The 26,883-nt window shown below is 38.3% G+C and overlaps 3 protein-coding genes across 6 annotated transcripts in view; 2 read left to right on the top strand and 1 right to left on the bottom strand.

Annotated features, from left to right (window-relative positions):
- Window positions 1-20,641, bottom strand: part of TDRD9 (tudor domain containing 9) — an 89,914-nt gene extending 69,273 nt beyond the window's left edge. The window contains exon 1 of the mRNA XM_074825260.1: window positions 20,473-20,641. Within this exon, the coding sequence (XP_074681361.1) occupies window positions 20,473-20,630 (158 nt within the window). The 5' untranslated portion in view covers window positions 20,631-20,641. The remainder of the gene's footprint in view (window positions 1-20,472) is intronic.
- Window positions 10,025-13,912, top strand: RD3L (RD3 like). Of its 3 annotated transcripts, none has more exons than XM_074825258.1 (4): window positions 10,025-10,248; window positions 11,145-11,236; window positions 11,981-12,286; window positions 13,165-13,912. In XM_074825258.1, exons 3-4 carry the CDS (start codon window positions 11,988-11,990, stop codon window positions 13,460-13,462), a joined length of 597 nt encoding a protein of 198 aa, XP_074681359.1. In that variant the 5' UTR covers window positions 10,025-10,248; window positions 11,145-11,236; window positions 11,981-11,987; the 3' UTR covers window positions 13,463-13,912. The 3 variants fall into 3 exon arrangements, with proteins under 3 accessions (XP_074681359.1, XP_074681360.1, XP_074681357.1); XM_074825259.1 differs by having other exon boundaries at window positions 10,215-10,248; window positions 11,148-11,236; XM_074825256.1 differs by lacking the exon at window positions 10,025-10,248 and having other exon boundaries at window positions 10,872-11,236.
- A 753-nt stretch (window positions 20,642-21,394) lies between the features above and the next one.
- Window positions 21,395-26,107, top strand: ATP5MJ (ATP synthase membrane subunit j). Of its 2 annotated transcripts, none has more exons than XM_074825254.1 (4): window positions 21,395-21,533; window positions 23,126-23,249; window positions 25,023-25,043; window positions 25,909-26,107. In XM_074825254.1, exons 2-4 carry the CDS (start codon window positions 23,126-23,128, stop codon window positions 25,932-25,934), a joined length of 171 nt encoding a protein of 56 aa, XP_074681355.1. In that variant the 5' UTR covers window positions 21,395-21,533; the 3' UTR covers window positions 25,935-26,107. The 2 variants fall into 2 exon arrangements, with proteins under 2 accessions (XP_074681355.1, XP_074681356.1); XM_074825255.1 differs by lacking the exon at window positions 21,395-21,533 and adding an exon at window positions 21,828-21,875.
- The last annotated feature ends 776 nt before the right edge of the window (window positions 26,108-26,883 follow it).

Genomic DNA, 26,883 nt, shown 5'->3' with positions numbered 1-26,883 from the left:
TTTAAGGAGCAGCTGAAATCAGCTAAGAAACAGTTTTAAGTAATACCAGATATATTCAACTAAATGCTCCTGGAGATGGAGTACTAGGCATTTCAAAATGGGCTCACAGAAGTATGTATGTGCTTTTCACCTTTGTCTGTACAGCTCCAGGAAAACGAGGACAGGATGACCTTGGTGATTTTTGAGAGTACATTAATTTTTTTTGTTTGGTTATGTGGATAATTTCTTTCAGAAATCAGGTTTTCTGTCTTCAGAAAACAGCATGCAGTAAATAAACCTCAGGCTACACAATGAATAGCGAAAATATTTAATAGTCAGTCATTAAGAATGAACATTGCTCACTCGATGCACTGAATCAGGCTACAGTCTTGGGGAAAATCATACGCAATTGGAAAACTGCATATAGGCATATGAAGTGAACAACCTTCATTATACCATTTTTCAATGTTTAAATGCTGAACTTTGCACCTTTAATAAAATTAAAAGCTTACAGAATAATGTTATTTTTTTAAGCAAAATGGAAAAAAAAAAATCATGATGAAGTCCCCTGGTGCTCTCCTAAGTCATCAGAACAATACAATCCTGCCAAGTAATCATTAATAAGCCATGAGTAGGAGGTATCATCCTATATATATCTGGACAAACAGAAAGGGATGGAACATTTTTCTAATGACTGTTTCAACAAACATTTGCTGACAGCTGAGGAATTACAAGACTCAGAAAATTCAAATCCATTCCAGGCTAGGAAAGGACAATACTAATAATGGGACTTTTCTCCATTCTACTTATGGAGCATGTGTCTGTCCAATACACCAGCTATCTCTTCCCCATTTCTATTTCCTCTGACACAGTGAAAATCCACATTTCAGTACCCCTGTCCTGTTATAGCATATATTTCTCAGGCTTTCTAGATTCCAGCCTTGGCACTCACCCACTTTTAGTCTCCTCCATGTCTTCTGATCCCCCAAATACATTATAACATTAGCAAACAGCAACTTTTCAGCTGCATATATGAAACACATTCAGAGTTTTATGAAATTAAGAGGCAGTAAAAAGCACTTTTGTGACTAACACAACTACTGAAAATTTAAAGTCATCAATTTAAGGAAATGCAGGGAACTTCAGATGTTCTGTTTCTCCTTCCTTCCTCATCATTTAAAAAAGGTGAGAGTTTGATCTCATTCAAATCAACGGCATGTTTCATCCTCAGAAGTGGTCAGATTTCTGTGGCTGAACCTACAAACCATATGACATTATGTCCACCCTAAGTGGACAAAGGCAGACAAAATTATAAAGCACTGAGAACAGGATCAATCAGTAGCATCACTCAACAACAAGTAACTTTTGATATGTCCTAGTATCTGTAAAACATAACACGTCAGCTACCTATGAAGGTGTACACATCTCAAGACCTACCATTTTGGAAAATACTTTCAAAAGTAGCCAACATAGGAAGTTTGAGTCTGACAAGCAGCGGCCAGCAAGAGGCCTTCTATCCAGGCAAAAAGGTAGTACACAGCATGCCTCTCTCTGAAAGAGAATTACCACTGTTTCTTACAAAGATAACGGTATACTTGCTTTATTCCTCACCATGTGGTTTAACTACTACAACAGTTCTCTGAAGCGTGACTGATCTTGGTACATATGACTACTTAAACTAATTTTGAGCATATGATTGGGACAAAAATCTTTTAAAATATTTCTTACTTGGATTTAAAGGAGAATTCAGTGTCATAATCATAAAATTAAATACAGCTGCCACTTCAGGGGAATTACTAGAAGGGAAACACAGTTTAACACCAGAAATTGTTGACACATCCAATTGTAAATGCTTTCAAATACACTGAGGGTGCCTGCCTTTCCTTAAATAAATTCAGCTAAAGGTCTTCCTTTTCTTCAAGCTATAGAATGACCTCTAATAAGTCAACAAGGCCATCATAACAGAGTACACTTGGTAAATTATATGTGAGCATTTGAAATATTAACCAAAGCATTTTTGCATACACTTAATTATCAAAAATAGAATCAATTGCCCGATCTCAACTATAACTGTGACAGATAATTTATTTGGCTCTTTTCAGCGACATGCACTACAATGCCAATGCATATACCGAACACAGTTAATGTCTTTTAAGCAATGCTTTAAAAAAGCCTTACTAAATGAACAGATACATACAGTCTTATTCCCTGAAAATAGTAACACTGCTTACTCAAACCTGATTGTATAAAAAAAAAATATTCAAGTATGTAATGAAATTCCAAGGATTAAGATGCTTTTCTATTTTCTATTCTATCTTAAGATACATTTCTATTAACTATTTAAATTTGTGGTAGAAGCTCCTATTCAAGGCCATATAACTTCAAGAACATTTCTGTCTTAGAGGCAAACAACTGAAAAATATAAGTGTTCTAGGGCTGTGTTTTTAAAAATTCTTATAGATATACTTTTTGCTTATTTATGTTCTGCCTCATTTGACACAAAAATCTCTGTTCACATGGGACTCGGAGTTAAACACAAAACTAGTGTCACTCATTTCACAGATGACAAGAGAAGGACCACCCTAAGTCATGGCTTCTATCACACACACAAGCTGTCCACCTACTAGAGATCTTTGGAGGGGGATTCACTTGAAAAAACACTTAGCCTTATAGCACACACAGCAATATTTTGCTGTACAATTTTAATACAATATATAAAGTAGACTGTTTCAAAGCATCTTTTCTGAAACTAAAATAATGTGACACTTTACATAACTGAACATTTGCCACGACAGTAAATAACCTTCCACCGGGTTTACTGAAGGACATACTAAAAATTACTTTGCTATTGACTGGCAGTTGGTGTTCCATACTTTTAGAAGACTGGTCTTACCTGCAGAAATACACTAACTGTAAAGAAATAATGTACTGTCATTCAAAAACCATAAGGCTTCAGTCACAAAAATAGAAGATTATTAGTAGAATTCAGAGTAAGTGAAATCTTTTAAATACTAGAGATTTTTACAAAGTGATTTACAGATTATTTTAAGAGTCTAAGAATCAATGAGGTGCATGCTTTTTTCCACTGAAGAGAGCTGTCCTAAAACATAGTTAACTAGATTTAATGATAAAGTCTTCGTATACAGGCATCTTAAAGGCTTGCACTGCTCTTCCTCACAGCAGTTATTCAGAGCTCTTGTTTTAAAACCTTAACCAACTGGGGAGAGGGAGCACACTAAAACAACTTCGGCAAAATCCTTAAAAACTCAAATGCAAACATTTGGATTTAGATAAACTATGTAAACGCTACATCTCAGAAATATTTCTTCTACGTGAAAGTAATAGCCCTGTAAGACCTTCCATCTTCCACCTTATGTACAGTTAAAATTCATGAAAAATAACAACCACAAATGCCAGGACAAAACAGCCCAAATCCTCAAATTTACACTCTACTGCTCTAGGATTTTTATGCCAGTGGGGGAGACTGGGATGAACTGCTGGACTTCAAAGAACTGGACTCTTCTTGGAGATGAGCTGTTAATGAGCTCCTATTTCTGTAGCCATAGCTCAAATTGGGATGTTTGGAAGGCAGCTGGTGATGAGCCACACAGGAACTACTGCTCTACCACAGTTAATTTTGTAAATTAACAGTTATAATTAGTTATGAATTAGAAGTTAGATGGGTGTTCATATTTATTAACTTAAACCAAAAGCACAGTTCCTCTATCAAGCATTGTTTCTGATCCTTTAGCAACATTCACAAAGCATCTACACTTCTTAAAACTTCAAGATTCATCCCTTCCCTCTAGCCACAAAGGCAAGGAATTTGGCCAAATACCGGAAAAAAAAAAAAACAACATTAAAAAAACCCCATAACAAGAAAATTAAAAGTATTTGGTTACCAACTTGACAAAATCCAGCTTAAATAAATCTCTGAATAAAATACAATGCATGTAAGACTGCACTGCATTAAAAAATGCCCATGCATTAAAAAACTCCCCTATTAGTGAAGTGTCACCAGCACCAGAGACATTAATGCTACAGAGTCCAACTGGAAGAATTCAGATTCAAACATGTCCTGATTTTGTTGATCACAGCAACAGAAGTACGATGATAGCTTACTCAACTTTCTGTCAGTTAACACTGTTAAAAGAGTATTATTACTGTTATCTGTCACAGCAAAAGACCAAACAAGGAGTCTTACCAAGAGGCCACTCATGTAGGCTCATGGTAAGTTTTCTTCATAGTTGTTAAAAAGCAAAAACAGTAGTCAAATGCTGTCTGAAGTGATCAGAGGAGGTAGACTCACCATCTGTCTGCAGCCCGAAACAGCTACAGCAAGTTGTTCTGTCAAATCAAAAGAAAAACGCACTGCAAAGTTGATCATTAAATCCAAAGAGTGAGGCTGCGTTTATAAATGGAAGCAAATCATCCGACCTGCCAGCTATGGATAGCTACAAAAACAAAATCACGCTTTTCTCAGATGACTGGTAGCATTGGTAACCTTTCTATGTAACCGCTCTAGGGCTGGCTGGGATAGAGTTAATTTTCTTCATAGCAGCTCTATGAGGCTGTGTTTTAGATTTGTGACCAGAATAACACTCCTAAACCAGGAATGTTTTAGTTACTGCTGAGCAGTGTTTGCACAGCATCAAGGCCTTCTCCGTTTCCCACATTGCGCCCCCCGGCCCCAAACAGACCAGGGAGTCTGCAACGTCTTGTCTCGACCCCAAGTCTTCTTGCTTTCACGCCTCCATTCCTCTTCCCCCATCTCACTGGGGGCGAGTGGGGAGTCAGCAAGAGGCTGTGGGGTGCTTAGATACCTACTAGGCTTAACCCACAATGCTGAAGCATCAGCCCTTCACACAAAATCCAAGGCGGCAAACCACAGTATGTGACTGTATTACCCACGGATGCTAAGAAATATGGAACACACACCACTGTGCCAGTGTGCTGAAATCTTAGCTAGCTAGCAATGTTTATGACCTGCTATCAACACTTTTGGGCAAATAAGAATTACGATGACAATTTCCTGGTGTGTCATCATCAGTCTCATTCATAGAGAGTGCCTCCTTCAATTGCAAGAGTCAGTAGCATCTCAGATGGTACAGATGCCATAAAAATCTTCGAAAGTAAAGAGTAAGAAGCTTCTCCTCCACCTGTTCTCACCATTTGTCACACCTCATTGCTCACATCAGCGCAGTATTTGGTTAAATGAAAGTGTTTTTGAAAGGTTTGTTTCATTTTTACCTAGAATCACTTCAGTGAGGCAGTTCAAAGGCACAGCCCCATGGCACAACAAAACAGGAGGGCTAACTGCTGTGCAGCACCAAAAACTTCTCAAACTGGCATTCTGTCAGAGGTGTGTTGTCCAACAGCACATTCAATCAGCACAAATAAGTACTGAATTTGTAGTTTTTGCAGACAGGCATATTAGTAGCCCCAGGTTTAACTAGACTGTTTTTTATTACAGGATCTGGTTGTCAGTTTAGGAAGTTCCTTTGTGCATGTGATGTTAAGACACACATTAAGACTAAAGTCTTCTTGCTGTACTCAGAGCTGACTTGAATTTGCAGCTTTTTTCTCCCAGAATACAGTTACAGAACAATACTTCTTCATAAGAAAACACTAGACTGGCAAAACAGCTGATCCTTAGAGAATTTTTATTCTTTGTGAGAATTCCAGATTTTCAAGAATAAGTCTGTTTCAAGAATATGCCTTCTGCATTACAGTGAATAATTTCTCACAGTAGCATTGAAAGGTCATAATCGGAATGTAAAACTTTAACTTTGTTTAACCACACATCATGCAAATATCTAAGTTTCCTGTGTTAAAGAGATTATTTTACTCAGCTTTTTAAAAAAGCTTTCAAGAGATTTCAGAAAGCATCAGACAGGATAAAATAAACATATTTTGTCACGTTTTTTTAGCTAAGAAATATTACCTTGCCATAAACAGTCCCATCTTCTAAAGTAGCTGATACTGAGGTTAGATAATAATTTTCAAGTAAGAATCCACTTTTCTCTAATGCTACAGCTTATACTAGAGGAAGTTTCCTGTAAACATCCACAAAACCACCTCACAGTTATTCTTCAAGTACTCCTTTGGAGTTATACTTTGCTATTGTATCAACAAAGATAAAATCCAGGCATATTCAGCACCCTCAAAACATGCATCCCACAGTGACTCATTCTGTTTCCCTGTGGTAAGTTTCAGCTATTTAAATCCCTATATTGACTGTTGTACTTACATCACAGGTGTACGTAAATATTCTTACTCTGTAGTTGTGCTATGCCTTCACCATAGAGCTGAGGGCTCCTAGTTGGTAAAATAAAAATCTGTAAGAGTATCAACAAGAAGAGATTCAGAAGTTTTAACCCTGAAGAACATTAAAAGCAAGCAATACTTCTACTTAAGTAAATGTGAAATCTTAGCAGCCTCATACCAGTTATTTTATTCCAGAATATCTTAACCATCAAGTTCCCCCCTCACAATCGTGATGTCAAACAGGATGAGGCAAAAGGGGAATTCCTAGTACAGATGACACATTCTGAGTACCAGATATTTTCAGATTAAAGACTAGAGCCATGAACTGAACTTCCATGCTTTCACACCAAGCCACACATGTGGCTGAACAAAACCACTTCGAAACTGAGGGTTCTCACAGCAAGTGCTGAGTTTAGATGCACCTCTTCAGTACAAAACACACCCAGAACACAACTGCCACCATGGATGCAGCACTGTCTTAAGAGGAATTCTTTACAGGTAACATGAACTAGTACCACACCAGATTGATGCTCCTTTCCCCTCAGTCAAGAAAGAACTAGTAACAGACTCCCTAAACATGCCTCCTACTAACCAGACTGAATCAAGCAGTAAATGGAACGGTGCCTCATATTTAATTTAATTTAAAGGTGAAAGAAAATAATAAACAGAGCACATGGTGCCAGTAGGAACTGTTCTGCCACATGCACCAGGGCATGCTTGTTATTCTGACTGGTGATCCATAAAGTCAGTCATTATGAAGATCACCTTCTAAATTAGAGGCTGTGTCTATGTTTACTGAAGCCAGTAGGGAAAACCCCCCACACCTTCCCATATTAATTTATTCTAGAGAAATTTCATGTAAATTATGCTTAATTTGTGTATTCATGTAACTATGGGAATGTAAATTAAGCTATTTCAATGATTCCTCACTTCTGTATTTCTAAGCCAAATGTCATGAAACCAGCATAGCTAAAAGTCATGGGGAAACCAAATATATCCACCACAACCCATAAGAATTCCTCACCACAACAAAGCACAATCACTATTGCAGAGATTAATTTAGATTGTTCCATCATTTCACGTGTGGTTGTCTTCATTCACCCATACTGATGCACAAATTTAACAACCTCCTTATACATGAGCCCTGCCATGCAAACCTCTGTTTTAGATTGCCTAGTTCGATTCAATCACTCTTAAGGTGAAGCATTTATTCTTCATATGGTCTGAAGGCACAGGAGACACAAACCAACACATCTAGCTGCATGGCCATGCAATCAGAGCTTCTCCACAGGACTCCATTTCTACTGTTGTTTCAATAAAAGTCTTCTGAGAAGTACATGAGTATTTTACTTACATAGCTAGAGTGATCTGCAGTGGAAACCATACACACAGTGCAATACAATCATTTAGTTATTGCTTATGGAATTGCTAGAAAAAGTATTTTGTACTCTCTTAAGAAAGAAGAAAAATGAGATTTCCTCTTTTCTCCTCCCCTCATCTAACATCTCCACAAACCAGGTTACACAGCCTCCTAGACAACTGATTGAGAAACATCTTTGTAAACTGGCAGAATTGACAACTAGTTCAAAAAGTTAGAACTGTTTGATTTGAACCTCCCATTTACTCCGGGTTAAGTGGAGAACAACAAGTATAGGAGAAAGAGGAAGACACTGACACTTCAGAAGACATTTTTTTTTTGGTACCAAGAAGTCCATGGAATAAAAATAAGCCATCACCAAGGTTTTAAAAATGTCTGTTCTGTACATAGCCCTTTTAAAATAGAAAGAAATAACCTGTGTCTTACACAGGGCTGCAAGGAAAGAAATCCCATTTTATCCACTGGCTGCCACCCTTATTTACCCAATCAATTTTCAATTACCATGTGCTCTTGTAAGGCTATTGTTTTAGAATAAGGCTCTTTGCTGATGAACCTGGACCTGCCATAGCAAGAAAGAAGAGACCACTACAACTGAATTGATTTACAAAAGCAAAACAAGCTTAAAACATGCTACAGAAAAAGGAGTGGTTATCTTAAGAGAAAGCATAAGAAATGCTGACATGAAAAGACATGCCTTCTGATTTACCTGTGTAAGAGGAGGTATCATTCACTGCAGGTCAAAGAACATTATTAAGTTATAGAAATAACAGATGCATTAGGAATTCATTACATTCCTTGCCTCAAAAACTAGGAAAACAAAGTAAAAGAAGGTTGAAGGAAAGTTTAAAAAATAGTTCAAAAAAATCTTCAATTTACATTCTACGTTACACACACAGCCAATTACAGTTAATTTACAGGAAAAATAAATCAATTAACAAACAACTGCTCTGCTGCAGTGGCAGAATAAATTATGGCTTATTAAAAAAGACAAAAATTACTTATTATATAACTGATGTTATGGTCTCACTTGAGTACTATGATGTGTTTCAGTCACTAATACCAGCAAAAAAAAATTCGTAAAAGGGAAATTGAAATGATAGAAATATTTCTTTCTTGCTGTAGCATACCAAAAGTGCTAGGACTGAAACTTTTAGAAAATTTACAGAAATGAGTAATGAGATGAAATGCCAAAGACAAGAGAGATTCAGAAGCTTAAGACCATAAATCACTTCTAAAAACACAGCATCTCTGAGTTATCTAAATTTACAAACTGTAGAAAAGCGCAAGTTTACTAGATGAATGTTAGGGAGACCAAAACATTTTTCCCAAATAATGATAGAGTCAAGGAACATTAAAAAAAAAAAAAGAAACCTAAAAGATAAGTATTAAAGACGTCACACCATTGTAATTTTATTGTTGTAATTTTAGGAACTGCCTAAAATTAATGAGAGGAAACAAAATATAGCCTTTCCTCCCCCAGGTGAAATCATAACAATAACTCTAGTTACAAATAAAGACAAACTCAGTAATGCCTTCAGGGAACAGACCCACTATCAGCTAAACTCAAGCTAAAACTTCCATCCTGACACAGCACTGCAGAACAATTTAGGGATAGTTGGAGGGAACTGTAACTCTCCAAAAAGCTTTCGGGATTAACCACTGGCTAGCAACTGCATAAAATACTGCTCTACTTTTAAGTTCAAGTTCCCAATGCCAGCCTCACTTGAGCAGTCATCTCTTCCTGAATAGAGATCTGAAATACATACAAAAGTAGAAGCAATATAAATGTTCAGCTTTAATGTTCTCCTACCAATGGAAAGGGAAATGTCATTCTGAGTATCCTGCCTCACAAAATTTGATGATACAATGAAAGATTAAGAAAAAAACCACAAGCCCACCCTTCCAAACAAACAAAAAAAACCTGGTTGTAGGTTTCTTGTTTTATTAATTTGCGCACCTCCCAGTATGCATCTCTAATTCGCAAAGACATTACACAATGGTTTTATACTGTACAGCAGTTTACTTTCAGATCTGATACAGTGGAAAAAAAAGTGGTGACGTTAACTGTGCTGTAAAGGAGGTGGCAAGGAGCATTTTAATTTCATCTGAAAATCTGTCAGGTCAGTTCTGTCATCTTAAACCTAGCTCCCTTCCTTTTTCATAGTACCACATACAATGTAATGTGAAAACCTTCCAGCTGAGGAGGATTAATACTGACATTTGAATTTTCCCAATGTATAGTAATATCAGCTTTAATAACCGCCATACACGTCATCCTTTATGTTGTATGACATCTAGAACAAATTTACAGAACCCCTGTTCTCCCAACAGTTCAATACACCAGTGGAGGCAAAAAAGTAGGAATGAAAAATACTTACAGGAGCAAAGACGGTCATTAGGACAAGAAAGAGCAGAAGAGGAGGCATTTTGTATACCATGCCTACTGTTTAGATTAATAGGAAGAGACCAGATAACTGGAACGGAAAATGGCTGCTTCAGCGACCTTTAGCGTGCACGATGCCATCCCTGAAAATGAACCTTAAAAATGGATATGCTCAAAATACTCATCAAGGAAAGAGGGAGCAGGCAACTGACAGCCAGTTGAGAAAGAAGCAAAGTCTATGGTAAGAGACTTACAATTCTGGGCTTTTTAGATCAGTCTGACCTCAATTTGCATGTCCTTATCATTCTATTCCTTTAATTAGATTAATGTGTTGTTCATGGCACACCATAGGTGTTACAGACTGGCTTCTTTAAATACATTTGAAATGTTAATTGAAAATGCTAGCAGCTATGCGCAGTAATGAAAAAGTGTAGTACCATGAGATCAATGAAATTCATCTGGAAGAAGTATTTAATATAGCAACAAAATCCTGAGCAACTGTCAAATAGCTCTTTTCTGTCAACACTCACTTAACAAAGGCTTTAGATGATCTTCACTAGAGAAAGACTATTCTTAGCTGTTTAAAAATGACAGTAGAACAGCCTGATCCCCCTCTAATGGGAGAAAAGTCTTGCAGCATCTCAATGGCCTGAAAGTTTAGTTTGATGATAAAAGCAACAGTTATTTTTAGCACTCTACAGGCATAAAAATACTGCTCTAAACTGTGACCTACAGCTATGCACAGCCAAGCATCACATCATACGACAGCCTTAACGTTAGCTAGAAGCACGTCTGTAGTTGCTTCAGACTATCATTATTCATCTCACTACCAACAGTACCTTTGGATGGATTTAGCAACAAGCATTTGAAATTGTTACCATCTTTTTTAAAATTGCTGCCATCGGCAGAACTCAATTCAAAAGGTAGGAGATCTTAATGGACTTTGTAGAAAGTATTTGAGAGACCGTGTTAGGTTAAATGGATTACTACTTCTCTCTGGTACAGAGGATGAAAAAGAACCTTAAAAGCAGAAAACCTTAAACTGTCATACTCAGTACATAAAGCCATTTTTCTAAGCACAGTTCGAGTAAATGAAGAGAAAAAAAGAAAAAAAGGAAAAACCTTGTTTTCTTCCAGCAGTAGTAACAGCCTGGAAACAGGATATGCTAGAATAAGAGACCTTCAAGCAAACCAACCTGAAACAACACTGTTCACAGACAACTGCAAAGGTAATTTATGTTATTTTACTCCAATTAGTATGCTTGTGTCTGCATGACTTGTAACAAACTGCAATTTAGAAGCGTATTCCACCAGATTTCAGTTTCCAGGTTATGTAAACAAGAATTTATTTAAAATAAAAACTGATGCAGAAGTTTTAAAAATGGATCATGCCGAGTTCCAGAACCTGACTTTTTTAATAACTTTTAAAATGTGCAGATAAACTCAAATTTTGGAGGTCTGTGGTTTTGTGTTTTGTTGGGGGGTTTTTTGTTCTTGTTTTGTTGGGTTTTTTTGGTGAAGTGGGGGGTGTTCTTGTTTGGTTTTGGGTTTTTTGGTGAAGGTTTTTGGTTTTGTGGCGTTTGCTTGTTTGTTTTTGGGGGGTTTGTTTTGCTTTGGTTTTTTTGTGTTTGTTGGTTGTGGGTTTGTTTTTCTTTTTTTAAACCCATATATACTACCAGGATAAAAAATGAAATATTTCCAAGATTATAGATATGCACTTTTAAATGCTATAAACTTCACATAGTTATGTTAACTCAGAAAACAAGTGGAAAATAGTGTAATATATAAGGCTTGTCAGATTTAGTTATGGCTTGGCAATTACTGTTATCACTACTTACATTGTTCTGCAAAATATTTTAGGATCATTAATAAAGTTTCCTTTAAACATTCAGTTGCTAAAAAGGAAGTCTACAAGTATAAATAACTATTGGTTGTACAGAAATAAGCAAAATTTTTTTTTCCTCCCCTCACAGCTTAAAAATGCCACTTTTTGGCTGGATGAAGTGGTCAAAAAATGACTCCTACAAACAAACAAGATATCCTGGATCAGAAGTAGTTACAAAAACCCTACTGAGGGAATTGAAATGGCACCTGAAAGAGCGTGAAAGATTAGTGCAAGAGATTGAAAATGAACAAAAAGTCCAGAAGACTGGCATGGATTACAACTGGCTGAAGAACTACCAAAACCCTCAAGCAACAATTCCAGCTACTGAGCAACGGCAGCTCGAAGTTCTGTGTTCACAAATCCAGCCTTGCCAAACAGGAACTGTTCTCAGCAGGTAATTGTTTCATATCTCTCTAACTTCGAGCACTCTATCGTAAGTAAGAAATTTCTTCTACCTAATCCAAGCTTATATTTGGTTCCAATCTTTCTTCCAAAGTAACAATGACCAACAACTGGAACACATTTTTACAGGTGTTTTAGATATTACACCTTTACTTTAATATGTTGTACTCGAAGGAAGTGTGTAGTCAGGATTTTCCTCGTCTAATTCAAAACATGGAAAGTCTCACATGCTTAAACATGTGACCTCTCAATGCATTCATTTTTTTCCTGTTATTTATCCCCAGTATTTATTAAATAGTAAGCTAATAACCAAAAATCAAATTATAGCACTATTGCAATGCACTGTTACGCAGAGACCCAGCTTCACTGTCCATAATATCTGAAAGCTTCTAAAGCTACCAAATCAGTGTAAAAAAAAAAATTTTTTAATTCCCATTTTTTAAAAACAAACACCCCCCCCCTATATTTTACAACGAAAAATTCTCCTATGCCTGTATTTTAAATACATTTTCTAGGGACATGTAGAAATGACAGAACAAGCCTATGTGCCTTTTAAAACCCAGAATATACCTAAGGGCAAAGTCAGTTTAAATCAAGTTACCCAGATGGGCCAAAAAAACAACAAAAAAAGCAAACCCAATAACAATAGCTTTCAATCCTCATAATAGCTGGACTGCATCCAGTGCATTGTTAAAGCTCTCTTCCTCTTACAATCTTTTGGGGGAGGTGTGTGGGGAAATGTGGCAGCAAGGAATAAATGACACCAGAATGCAGTCATTTCCTCCGCCTTTCCCTCCCCTCAAAAGACCAGAGAGGAAACAGAAGAGTTTCAACACTGATGATTAGATCTCAATTTTTGTTTGTTTCTAGATTTCGTGAAGTTTTGGCAGAAAATGATGTTTTACCCTGGGAAATAGTCTACATATTCAAGCAAGTTTTAAAAGATTTTCTTACTACCATTGAGAGAGAAAACCAACCAGACCAGCTGGTAGATGCATGGAATACAAATTGCTCTGAACATTTCAGCCTGCACAGACACAGTTCTAACAGATCAGACAAAGATGAAATCCCCACAGTTTCAAGTTATGTCGACAAAACCACACAAAGCATGTTTCCCACCTTCTCTCATAGAATCTGGAATCTGCCCTATTACTACCCGTCAAGTTAAGTTGCCTTGTGTTTCTTTCAAAAAGCTACGTAGCCATTTGCATTCCTTTCTTGTGACTGCCATTCACAAACATAGGAATAAGAAATGTGACATGCTCCCCTTTTTTCCAAGTTCAGAAATTAAAATCCTTGATTATAGCTAGTATGCAGTAAACAAACTTTAAATATAAACTCTCCTTTTATCTTTATAGTTACTTAAAGATGTTGTGTTTGAAAGCACCTTTTAACCAAAAATGTAGATGTTTCTGAAAAAAACTCTGAAGCATTTTTGAACCGTATACAGCTAGATGTATTTAAACAAGAAAAGACTGCTTTCCATATTTTGAAACACCATCAAATCCACAAAGTGTCAAGCAAAAACTTCTGTATTTGTCACACAGCTTTTAGGGGGTCTATAGGAACTTTATACTGTGTAAGATAAGTGATTTAATATAATATCAGTTATACTAAATAAACTGGTAAATACTTTTTGGATCTGACTAGTTATTTCTTCAAGAATAAGTTCTAAAATCAAAACAGTATCAGTGTTATAACACACACTGCATGTACTGTTTCTATATTTTTTCCAAACTGTACTCTGTGCATGCTTAAGTACTGTGAAGATAGATAACTAAACGAAAACATCCAATATTTAATGACATTTAACAACTAGTTCTCTATTCTTCAAGAAATTAATTATTTTATTTCAAAGAGTTTTACTTCATTTGACTTACTGAAAGCTGTCCAGAAACCCAGACTATAGTTTTGATCAAATCAAATAGTACTTTACTAAAACAGCAAAAGAACCAACAGATCATTTCCAGAGCAAGAGGTGGTCATTTTAAATTTAAGCACAACAAAATTTCATGGTTTTCAGTTGCCATCATCTATCACTCTGGGTTCATAAGAAAAGTTTTACAAGACCGATTGGATACGTAGCGGTTATGGTCACAGCGGACAATTAGAGCAGAAAATCAATGAAAACGTATGCCAGAATTCAGTTTGCTACTCCCATCCCTGTATGTAACAAATTTTTACATGTCTTTTATGTTAACCTCTTCATCTCCAGATTTCCTTTTAATCTGTCTGCCACATCATAAAAAAAATGGGCAAGACTCACTGAGCCCAATTCACAAAATGCACTATTTTGCAAACACCGAGGAAAACTTCTTCCTCTGATATTTTCTTCAAACATACTGAAGAAGACATTCAGGTTTCCTCAAGTTGGTAACATACAGCTGAAAGATATTGCCTTGTGCTCCACAGTCATATCCCCCACCCAAGAAAGAATTTACTAATAATGCAACATAAGTTGAGCAGAACAAATGTCACAATATTTTCACAAGAAGATAAAAATACTATTTAAAAAAAACCTTTGGAAAGCTTATAATCTAGAGAACGTTTCATGCAGAAGAGTGGAACATAATACACACAGAAGGTGAAAAACGAACTCTTGCATACACCTAACTCACAAAGCACTATAGCAAATCAGTTTCTGCAGGTTTAGAATAATAAAAAAATTGCAGCTCAATACAAAAAGTAACCAGTCCCTCCACTTTCCATAAACTACACAAAACTTCGCAAGCATGTGCAAACTCGTATCTGCACTGAGAGCTGGTAGAAACTCTTTCCCCCCCTCTTGTGCAGTTGTTAGTTTGTGGGTAAATAACAAAAGTGTTGATCTCAACTTACTCTGCCCTACTGATGCAGAATAAGGAGTACTGGATTCTTTTCATGCAGTTCTAAACAATGCAGACATGGATCCCTCCATGAGTGCAGGCATGGTTTGAAAGGTTTTTCCTTCAGTGATAAAGCTCCCCAAAGAGTTAAGTTTCAAGTACTTTTTCCATAGGAGAGAGGGTAACATGAATTGAGCATATAAAAGGCATTAGCAGAATTAATATTACATTCAGAATTAACATCCACGATGCTGGTTTCAGAAAACATTTTTTATTTGGTCAAAGGCACAAGATTCCTGCAATAGCAATTCACATAAATTAGTTTCTTAAAACAGTACCCTCGCTGCTTTCTACTGGAAAATAGTTCAAAAAATCCCTAAAAATGTAACTTCAAAATTCCAGTTTATGGAAAACGGTAGGCCAGTAACATGCAAGGTCCGCTTACCTCTATAATCATCAAAAACATGTAGGGGAAAATAAAACAAAGCCAAAAACCACCCCACAAGATGACTACAGATACAACTTGCCCATTCTTCATAAATTTCACTTCAGTTTCACTTTAATATAAGCAAATGCAGTCTTCTAAGTCCAGAAACAAGAACCATCAACTACAACATACACTAAAAGGCAGTCGCTGAATTATAGTTAAATATATCTAGGCATCATAGCCAATTCAATGTTAAATCCCAATGCATGCTAAGGAAATACACAAAAAAGTTCACCTACTTTTATATGTATGTTTTATTGATGAAACTGATACTAGGCTGCTGCATCCAGTTCTAGTGTCCACACTTGGGGGGAAAGGAGAGGGAGAAACCAGGCTGGGAACTGGAGAGGGTATAGGAAAAAAGTTATCCAAATGCTGAGAAAAATGCCATCCACCAAGACCTCCCCTGGTCCATTTTTTCAAATACAGAAATGAGAAGTAACTTTATGGAATACAAGCACCTTCATCTGATGACAGTATTATGTACTCTCTCTGTAGTTAAAAAGCAGAGAAAAGGCTAGAAAAAACAAAGGTGTAAGAGCAAGAAGACAAACTAAAAATGTTAAACATATTTTAAAGAAATATGCTAGGTTTACTGCAACATGCTACAAAGAGAATCTGTACCTCGGTCTGCCAGCTAAGACAAGCTATTTTCTGCAATTTAGCTTGCACTTACAGATAGTAGTAACATGGCTGTGGGCCAGTCAACGTTTCTCTGCTTAAGATTACTGAGAACTCAACTTTAAGCACTTTTTATTTATGGCCTTGTCCCGATCCAGTATCGGAGAGGGTCTTAAACAATCCCAAGAGTGGGATTAAGACGGTCAGATGCCGCACAAACCTTGTAAGCTTTATTTAACGAAATAACTGATAATAGCGATAGGGCAGAGGAAGAAGAAAGGAAAAGTCAGAACACCTAAGCAGGCAAACAAAAGAGATGCAGCAATACTAGTTACCACCACCACAAGTCTAGTGGCGTTCCGTTGATCCAGTTCCGGTGCAAGTGATGGGGAGAAAGCAAGCAAGCAAACAGCTGCGGCAGGCGAGAGCTTCGGGGAGCGATACAGCGAAGGCAAGCAAAAAACTACCACAGGCAAGAAGCTTCGACAGGCGATAGAGAAAAGGCAAACGAAAAACTACAGCAGAGACGAGCACGCAGCTCCTTTTATACCGTCTCCACCACTAGTTCGCTCGTTGCCACAGAGCTCATTTGCCCCATGTTCTCCCACGTGCGCATGCCCAGATGTCCACAGTGGTCGCACTGAGGTGGGGTCGGCCATTGACGCCTTCAGCTTCCGCACATCGCCCTCGTCCCCCGGCCCTGCACGCACATACAGCTTTTCCAGCTCCTGGCAGATTTTGTCCTCCCAGCAACAGGACATCGAGGCCCGGTCTATGAAATGGTGTGGTGCTGAGACAGACAGCTGCCATCTTACATGACCCTGCAGCTCGGAGCGGAGGTAATGGTGTAACAGCAATGTCGAGACAAAACGGCTAACACAGTCCCTTACAGACCTGCATGATTTGCACAAGGTGATCATGATTTGCACAAGGTGATCTGGCACTATACTTCCTTACACTAACCCAGCTGGTATTTCTGACATAGGCAGGCAGCTGACACAAACCACTCTAGTGACAGAAAGGTGAGTGGTAACAATTTCAAAGGGCAGCCATGTCTCCCACATGCACAGGTGTCAGGCAGAACAAACAGTGTGCAATGTTTTCAGCCAAATTAGCTGGTTATAAAAAAGGGCTAACTCCATGAAAGCTACACCTATGAAATGCAAGAAATCAAAGACAGAGAATAACCACCTTTTCCACGCTTCAGTGTTTTAATGTGAGCCACAACTGTTTTGATAACAAGGAAGGATTTAATGATCTAAATTTCTTTTCATTTGGTTAAACATAAACAGAGGAATTAAAAAGTTAATCAACGACCTATTTAAGGATCAGGATTCCAGCCACAATTTCTGAGAACTATTCTCTTTCCCTAACAAACTCAATTACTAATACGGCTATTCTAGAGGTAATTCAGATAACAAGATACTCTTAAAAGCCTTGGAAAATGAGGCATCATTGGTAAAGGAAGAGAACACATTCTACACCTCTTTTTAAGGGAGACATGATGCGTTTACATCCCATTAGACAATCTCAGTAACATTTTTGTAAAATATTAGTTATTACACACACTTGTGTGTAGTAACACACCTGTTATTACAGTTACTAATTTGGTAGTAATCTTACACATTCTTACATATAAACTTAGACAAAACAAGTAGGAAGACAGTCTCCATGAAAAAGCTTGAAATAAATATAAATAAAAATTTGAAATTATTTTGGTTTTGATTTTCCCAAGAAAGAAACTAAGAGTTTTGAAGGAAATAGTAATGGACTATTATGCTACAAGCAGTCTCAACAAAAGGAAATTCTTTTGTTTTCAGCTCTTCAAACTGTTTCTTAAGAAGACAGTGAATAAAATCTAATCATTTCCTACTTGAATCTAAGCCTTCTCAAGATTCACCTTTTGCAAAAACTCTCTAAATGTAAGCACATTCCCGTAACTGTGAAACAGAAGTGTATATGGAAACAAAACACAGCTAAGCAAACACACCTTCTTATACAGGTTTTCATTTTACAGCAGCATACACATGCACCTATCATCTATGCTTAAAGATTTTATACATGCTTAATGATGAGAAATTCTGTTCACACTTACATAAATGGCTTTTAGGATGTATATCCCCTCTCTCTTTTTTTCAGATGGGAAAGAAAAAAAGAAAAAACTGTAAAAGTAACTTCTCTCTGCCAACACAACTGTCAAATGCAACAATTATGTTATCTGCTAAGGCTTTTGACTGGAAAGGGATATCTGTCTAACCAAAGATAAAGATTTGCCCCTGCCTAGGCACGCAAGGTTTGATGAATCTTCCTAATTTCTCTTGTGTAGTAAATTTTGGTGGCTTAGTGCTCAGATGGGTTCAAGAGCCTCTTCTCAAACCCTTCCCTAGTACTACAGAAATGTTACTGGCACCTAAATAAACACTGAGAAGTCCCAGACATCTCGTACATACTGGGTTTAGAAATTACATTCACAGTAAATAACCTTAAAAAACTGTAAAATTCTGTCTGGTCACATCTGAAAAATTGTAACTACTTGCATAAAAACCAGGAGCTCTCAGTCAAGAGCTTGCTAATGGCAGCACTTTTACATTAAAGGATGAGAGGGGATAGATATTTTGATGTGCCGGTTTTGTCCTTTCCTTGAAGCAAAGACAGACTCTGCTGAACTGTCAGAATATATGCTGTTAAGATGTTAGGCAAGAGGTTCATTCTTTCTCAGAAAACAACGTGCACCCTTTAAGAGAGTTCCTGAAACACAGTGCCCCATACTGCTGTACATCATACAGGGAAATAAAAGACGCTCGCTCTAGACTGTACCTCCAGCTAATTTTGAAAAAGACTTTAGTATATGGAAGTGCATACAAAACACTTTTCTATAGTGACCACAGATACACTATCCAAACCTAATCTAATTACTAAGATTACTGTGCACTGCCTCAACACCTTCCAGTTTAGGCAGCATCCAGGGGAAAGTATTTTTTGTTTTCAATATCCAGACACTAGTGAAAAACAAATGTACCCAGCTGCTATGTAAATATACATACAGTTCTTTTCCTCAGCTGTAAACTCTGCCATCTGAGAATAAAGCAACAAGGTATACATGCCAGTATACCTTGAACTAGCTTTACCCTGTTAACTTAAATGCTTCAGATAAGTCACAAGAGCAACGAACATACATGGTTTAGTTATAAAACGCATAGGCAGTTGATTCTGGAAAACAGACTGTTAACTGCTGCTCAGAGAAAACAGAAGTTCCTACAGGGAAGCAAACAGAAAGATTCAGTTTGAAAATAACCAAGAACATCTGCTCTAAGTGAGATCACAGTATCTCAATAAGTATCTGGATAAGAAAATTAGAAGAAGAAAGAAGAAGAGATAAGAAATAAGTCAGTTTTTCACAAATTTGTAGCATAAGTAACAAATTAAACCTACCAAAGGTATAGGGTAAGTAACACCCACTTACTAAATTTATTTATTTACAAACTTTGGTATAAATGAAAAGCGCTTAGTTACAAATAACATATGAAACTACTGGTCAAATAATTTATGTACTGTAAAATAATTACTTGACATTCAAGGATCAGTCACTGAAAACAACATGAGAAAAACCAGCAATACTGTTAAGGGACTATGAGGGGAAAAAAAAGATCAGCCCAAATAATCAGTGTTGCTCATTGATTTAATAGTGAAATGGATAAAAAGATACTCTGTGAATTCCCTAACAAACAAGTAAATTGACTCCTGAATCCCATTTTATTTGCCACTTGCCACTGCCAGAATTCCTAAGCTACACACCTGAATTAGAATAAACCAGGTGTTTTCTAACACTGTTCCACAGTTTTTCCAACAGCACTTGCCACAACTGCACACCAACGCTAATGAACTTTATAGAAAGCAAATCCCACGGGCAGGATCTCTAGTGATGATCAAGACAATAGAGGTAAGTTACAAATCAGAAAATAACTGAAGTATTACACACACAATACCCACACCTATCCACACCTGGACTGCAGCCACAAGCATTTCGAGGGTGTTAGGCTGGAACCCAACAACCGCACCAGCACAGGCCCCCTCGAGCCTGAGGAGGCAGTCCAGACCCGGGGGAAACGCCCGGCACGCCCGGGCCATGGGCACCCACAGACACACAGGATGAGAAGCCACCGGTGCCTGCACTGACGGCTTCACCCCGGGCGCAAGGAGCGTCTCCCGGCCGCCAAGCGTAGAGGCAGAGTGTCCCCCACTCACCCCGCAGCTGCTAATGGTTCCCGTGCGGCAAGGGGGCGGGGGGGCGGACTTTGCAGGGCCCTGGCCTGCGGCTGCTCGCCCAAGACCTTGGCGGCGGTGACGGCTTTGCCGAAGGTGTGCCCGTCGCTGCTCCGCTCCGCTGTGAGCTGCCGCAGCATGATGGCGGCGCCTACCGCCACGCGGCTCGCGGCAATCGCCTCGGCTCCCGCCACGCGTCTCCTTCCCGGCCCCGCCCCCAGCACGTGACCCGGCGGGAAGGCGCCTCGTTCTGGCGTCCCGGCCGAGGGGGCTCCGGGGCGGCGAAGTGGGGCGCGCAGCCCGCCCCCTGCGTCCTGGGCTCCTCTCAGGATAAGGCGCTCTCCCCTCTCAGCCACGGGAGGCGTGGAGCAGCCGGTTTCCCCCTCACACCCGCAGAACAATGGCCAAGAGCTGCCCTGGAATCCCAGTCGCCCTGTCCTTCCCGTCCCCTGGAGGAAGTGGCCCACAGGCATGTAGATGCCTCAGCCCGCCTGAATCTGACCCAGCGGGTGCCCCCCGCTCCTCCAGGACAAGCTGTTCTTTAAGTGACGCGCTACATAAAGACTCAGGACGAGCCCTTCCCGGCATTGTCCTTGCACAGGACACTTGCTGTGCTCCCTTCTCAGAAAGCAGGAGTGAGGCGGAGAGCAGGCAAAAACACTGTTGGTGAGAGGGAGCCTGGGACTGCGTGTGGATTTCTACAGCGACATGACCTCTGTGAGGGCCAGGCAAAGCCCTGGAGCGGCCGGGGGAGCGCAGGGACGTGACGGGACTGACAGGCTGAGGAGGCTGCTTGCCCCGCGCACAGAGGGCACGAGGAGCGGCAGCGAGGCGCGGAGCTCGGCCTGGCCGGTCGCAGCCGGGGCGCGCAGGGCGCGCTCATCCTCCGCAGCCGTAGGGGGCGCTGCGCGGTGGCGGCGCCTCTCTTGGTCCGACGACTTCGCTCGTTGGCGCGTCCTTTCCCAGCATCCCCCGCGGCGGTAGCGGAGGCCGTCCCCGCTCGGTGACCTTCGCTCGCAGCTCGCGCGCTCCCAGCTCTAACGGTGGGTTTCGGCCCAGGCGAGGCCTTGTCTGTTGTTGTTGGGACTCGCTGAGGGCTGTCTCAGGGAGGCAGCTGTGGTTCAGCCTGGGAAAGGAGCGGGGGTGAGGAGGCGCGGCCAGCGGCGCTCGAACTCTGCCGTTACGCGTTCCCCCCGTCCCCGTGCGGAAGGGCCGGTGGGGCAGGTCCTGGGCGGGCGGCAAGTTCCCGGGACTGCCGTGGGGTCATGGCGGGGAGATCAATGAGAAAACAGATTCTGTTGTTCCGGATAGGTTTCAGAAAAATGGCCTGAACGACGTCGCACCCACCGAGGCCTTGGGGAAAGGTCTCTGCGCCTTTTAGCAGGGTGTTTGAAATAGCATTGCTTGATCTCTGTGTCTTCTAGTGGTGGGAAAATCCTTTCCTTTCTATTCATTCTCGTTGTTAATATGTCTTGATATTTTGCTATAGCAGAATGATTATTATTATGGCACTGTTCCTCGGGAACTACAAATAGTGGAAATTTTGGGGGAGGTGCAGTGTTCTTAATATTATTGGTGAAAGCACAATAGTTTCAGGAAATTTTCCACAATAATTTGATTGAAATGTCTGTCCATAAAGATAAGTGTGGGTTTGTCTACAATTATACATTAATTACCATAAAAACGCTTTCATTCTTTAAGCAGCACCTAGATTTTTCCAGTTTTGACATTGGCTACCCTTGCATCTCTTTCCCTTTGATTCTTGCCAAAGGGTGCTTTACATTTAGTAATGGCAAATAAGTAAGTAAGCATTACCTCATAGAAGTTTAAATCTGCTTTTCTTTCCTGGGACTCTGGTTTGCCATATACTGTCCAGATGTGTAAATAGCTGACTTTATTGGGTTGTAGTAAGTAGTGACTTTACTGGGGTGAAGTGCTGAATCTAAGACAGTAGAATATGTAGTATTGCAGTGCAGTGTAGTGCAAATGCGTACTAACGTGTTGTGTGGGAGTTAGGGTAAGCTTTATTTTAAAACATCTTACAGTTTTCTGTTTGTTTAACAAAGCTGCAAAGAAAGGAAAAAAGCACTGATACGCTTCTTGCTCTTGGGGCATATTTTGGAATTAAAATATTCATGACATTAATTCAGTAGCTTAACATCATTTATTTTGCTATTTAGAGTAGAAATTACCATGTTGGGAGAGACGCCTTACCTTTGGGGGAGGGAGGGAAACTAACTTGGTAGTGCAAGGAAGGAGCTTCTCTAGCTTGTCTGGAACAAGGCTTTCCTCCTGAGACAATCTGAAAACATTAAAAAAAGCTGTCACTGATAGGGAGAGAGGAGCCTACCTATTGCTACTCTGTAAATGCTCTATTGAGTCATCTTTGGACCCTTTAATCAGCTGTAATTTATTATTGTTTATTGTCTTAGCCCACAAATTGTAACCTTAACTCTGAATTTTCATTGTTTTGCTTCGGAATGAGTACTTTTGCATGTTTGGGGATTTTTTTCTAACCTGTAAACTGCTGTTGATATATATTAGGAGTATGTATATACATAAATATATATATGTGCATATATAGTAAGAATACAGTTGCAAAACTCACCATGGCAAAACTTATTATAATTTTCAGATGGTGCAGACCATGCTTCCAAAGTCATTGAGAGCCATGAAATTATACTTCACTACCGTGTATCAAGAAATATGGGTTGGTGTAGCAATAACAGCTTATGTCTACTACAAAATTTCATATGGTGGTAAGTTACACATTATAGTCTTCATTAGCTGTTACTTGATAAGGTCTATAGGTGCAAATATCCTTAACAACTAGAAATCAGTCATTGAAAATATCCAACAAATAAGAAATTAACACTCTTACTTAAGGCCAGTTTTAACATTCTCAGTGTAGACGGTTGCACTAACAAAAATACTCAAATACCAGTGTAACTGTGCCTATATTATGAAGATTAGGTAACACAGGAATTGGTTTTAAAAACACACATCTAACTTGCAAGTATAGACAGAGGCTTCTCCTGTAGATTTGTCCTGAAGAGGAATGTAAGACTGTTCTGAACCAGAACTTACTTTGATTAGAAGTTTTTTAAGAATCCTTATGTTTTTGAGTTTTTGCACAAGATGTGCAAAAAAAATACAGTTCTTAAAAGGTTTTCCCATGTGAACTTGTGGAAGTTAAAGCACTTAGTTTATTTTGGGCTGATACACCTCAAAATGTGAGGTACATCACTGAACATTAAAATGTGTGTTACTTGGTGATATTGGATCACTTTCTCAGAGGAAGAAAGAGAACATCTAATGTAAAAATAATAGTGGGCCGGGTCCCTCAAAGCAGAACAGTGCAACAGATTATGGTGTCCTAAAGGTCCTGTTCTTCAATTTAGACTATGCTGAAAAAACTCCAAGTCAAACCCTTTATGAGCTGTCACGAACAACGAAATGTTACAAACTGTAGACAGAGTTGACAGGGAAAGGAACCCCTTGCTGTGGGAACAGCTAAATGATGTTACCCCAACATCTCTCTAGCTTTGTCAGATAACTTGTTGCATGTCCAAAACTGTTACACTACACTTACAAGCTTAAGTAAATATAAGTAGTTGAACAGACAGAGAGAAAACAAATAGTTAACTTTTGCTTTAACTTCTATAATTTCAAGGACAATTCAAAATTCGCAGACTGCTTCAAGTTTGTGTCATGCTACTTTTATTTTCATTTATAATTTAGATAATAGATGTGGTGGTGTAAGGTTTTGAGGGCCAAAACCTTGATATGGGGCAACTGTATGCTAAGCATTATTTTAAAGTGAAAATAGCTTTTAATAGCTGTAGCCCTTTCCACAGTTTGGGGAACAGTTTTGCAAATAATACATATGTTTATAGAAGAGCATGTTGTAGAATAACTTAGATTGGAAGGGACCTCTTGAGCTCACCTGGTCCAAACCGTTGCTTAAAAGTAGTTAGATCAAAGTTAGATCAGGTTGCTCATGGCCTTATTCATAATTCAAATGAATATTTCCAAGGGTGGAGATTGCACAACCTCTTATGACAGTCTTATGAAGAATTTTTTCCATGTATTTTTGTCTGATCACTGTGAATCAGTATTTTAGGAGAATAATTACAGTGGGAATGTAAAATAAGCTATTTACAAAAGAAAATTTTAAAGCAAACTATATTCTTAACACTTCAGTTTACTTGCATATGGTGTGTGTATATATAGCCATATATTATGTAAAATACTACCATTCTGTATAAGTTTCTTTTGAATTACAGTAGGAGTCTTCATGGCTACAATTTCTAAATGCATGGAGTCTTGGTTAATTAAAAGCAAACAACTTTTAAAAAATCAATGTAGTAGCATTTACTGACATGTACATGTTGTACACTTTTTAAATCTTGTTCAAGCTAAATTGGCAAATCATAAGTAGTATAATCTAATTGAAGTTTATCTGCAAAAAATAAAGAGGAAATATTTTTTTAAACTGTCATTGTTCAGCTTGTTTTTTTCTTTTTTTCCAGGCAAAAAAGCAGTGGCAGATAGTAAGTATTAAATATCTAATACCCTGTTGTATTTTTTAAAAGAATGCAGTAAAAATCAGCTCAGCATGTTTTACTTAAGTGTGGGGTTTACATTATGGATTTAGAAAATGTTTAAAGACCACTTCAAAACGTGTAGTTTTGGTTATATTGATGGTTAGAAACATCTGTGAATCTGCACAGATGCTACCTTGGTCTTAAATTGTCCTTTGCATAGGCTTTTGGAGTAGAATGGAAGTTGTATGCCTTGATTGGGCAGGGAGGAATTCTTTTAAATAACAGTAACAACTACTTAATGGAATTACTTAAATCAGCATGATCTGAAGTGTAGCTGCTGTTGCAGCTGTCAAGAAACTTAAGAAGTTTAAACTTGTATTTTGAATTTGTATTTTTATATCTTCTATAAAGTAGTGTTTCGATATTTATGGACAGCTTCTGACATCACATTGGAATTTTAAATTTTCATGAGCTGCTCTATCTCAGTTAATTTTCTGCACTATGATAGATACCATTTGCTCCCAGTTGAATTTGTATATGCAAACACATTTTTAAATGTGTAATTAATGAAAATACTGTCCAGTAGACTTAAGGATAATAGCATATATAAACTTTAGACAGAACCGTACCAAAACCGAGGAAGAATGGATGCTTGCATGTAAGAGTGCTGTAAAACTTGCAAAAGAGGATTTTTACTATTGGCCAAGTTTATGTACATAGTTTGAGGATTTTGTTTTATTTGACAGAGCAGTTGAATCTGCCAGTTCTTGTGCTCAGGTGTGGATACAGTTGTCTGTTCTAGGTTCTGAACTACATTGCTGAATTGATTTGCTCTACTGTTTGAACAGTCTAAATCATGTTTTTGTTTCAGAGTCCTCTGGTGCTGGCCATCATTAAAGACCTCTTCTCTTCCTGGAGCATGCGCTTGGTGGTTCGTCATCTTTACTGTAAATGAAGCAAGTTACAACCATAGGGAATTGAATTCTAAAACTGTACTTGATCCATCTGCTGTAATTACAGGAAGAATAAATCCATTGAGTAACAAGGAATTAAACATGTTGGACAAAGTATGCTGGAGCATGTTAACCTAATTTTTAGAATAAGCATTTTTTGTTTTCTACAGTTCTTCCAAGATCCATGTTAAACTCGTTCAATAGTACTTTGAAAAAGACCAAATTTCTGTAACTAAACTTCTTAATAGAATTGGCCAACATTTGTTACAATAGTATTAAGCCTCTTTTCTAATACCTTTTTTGGCTAGAACTTCTGAAATACTCCATTTACTTTTAAAATGTCATTTAATAGTATGCCAAGTTTGAGAACTTAATTCTCAGCTTTTTGTCAAATTGTCGTGCAATAATTAAGGGTACAACAAGTTCTTTTTAAAACCTTACATTTTCTTTAAAGAGTTTTTAGTTCTGCAAGGTTTAAAAGCAAAAGCTGTACTGTTATTAAAACACCATGCAAAATGTTTACAGAGGTTTTTAAAAAGTACATTATTGGCAACTATTTTTTTTTTTGTCCTTCATATTCAGTAGAGCTAAGGAATTATTCTGAAAGGCTCTTCCTTTAGTCACAAATTTTGCAATGGAGTAAGTAATAACATGCCCAAATTGTATGAGAAAATTATTACTACATGGGCCCTCATCTTCTATTTGAGCTTATGAAAATCTCAGAATTTAAAGGGAATAATGAAATCATGCACTGTGGCAGCAGGTATTATGAGCATAGACAAACATTTAACTGACTTTAAAAGTTTTCCTTTTTCCTGAAAATTTAGATGTAATATATGTATTACTAGGATGGGTCATTACTGGGTTTTGCAGATAGCTGTTAAAGTAACTCC

This window comes from Strix aluco, chromosome 4 (assembly GCF_031877795.1).
Source record: "Strix aluco isolate bStrAlu1 chromosome 4, bStrAlu1.hap1, whole genome shotgun sequence".
Taxonomy (NCBI): Eukaryota; Metazoa; Chordata; class Aves; order Strigiformes; family Strigidae; genus Strix; species Strix aluco.
Note: the sequence above shows the minus strand (reverse complement) of the source record. Positions and strands in the feature narration are given on the sequence as shown.

Excerpts from the sequence above, each read along its gene's own strand:
- RD3L (XM_074825258.1), top strand. The coding sequence starts at position 11,988 with ATGCCACTTTTTGGCTGGATGAAGTGGTCAAAAAATGACTCCTACAAA. Across the intron at positions 12,287-13,164 it reads ACAGGAACTGTTCTCAGCAG|ATTTCGTGAAGTTTTGGCAG; the intron begins GTAATTGTTTCA and ends GTTTGTTTCTAG.
- ATP5MJ (XM_074825254.1), top strand. The coding sequence starts at position 23,126 with ATGGTGCAGACCATGCTTCCAAAGTCATTGAGAGCCATGAAATTATAC. Across the intron at positions 23,250-25,022 it reads CTACAAAATTTCATATGGTG|GCAAAAAAGCAGTGGCAGAT; the intron begins GTAAGTTACACA and ends CTTTTTTTCCAG. Across the intron at positions 25,044-25,908 it reads CAAAAAAGCAGTGGCAGATA|AGTCCTCTGGTGCTGGCCAT; the intron begins GTAAGTATTAAA and ends TTTTTGTTTCAG.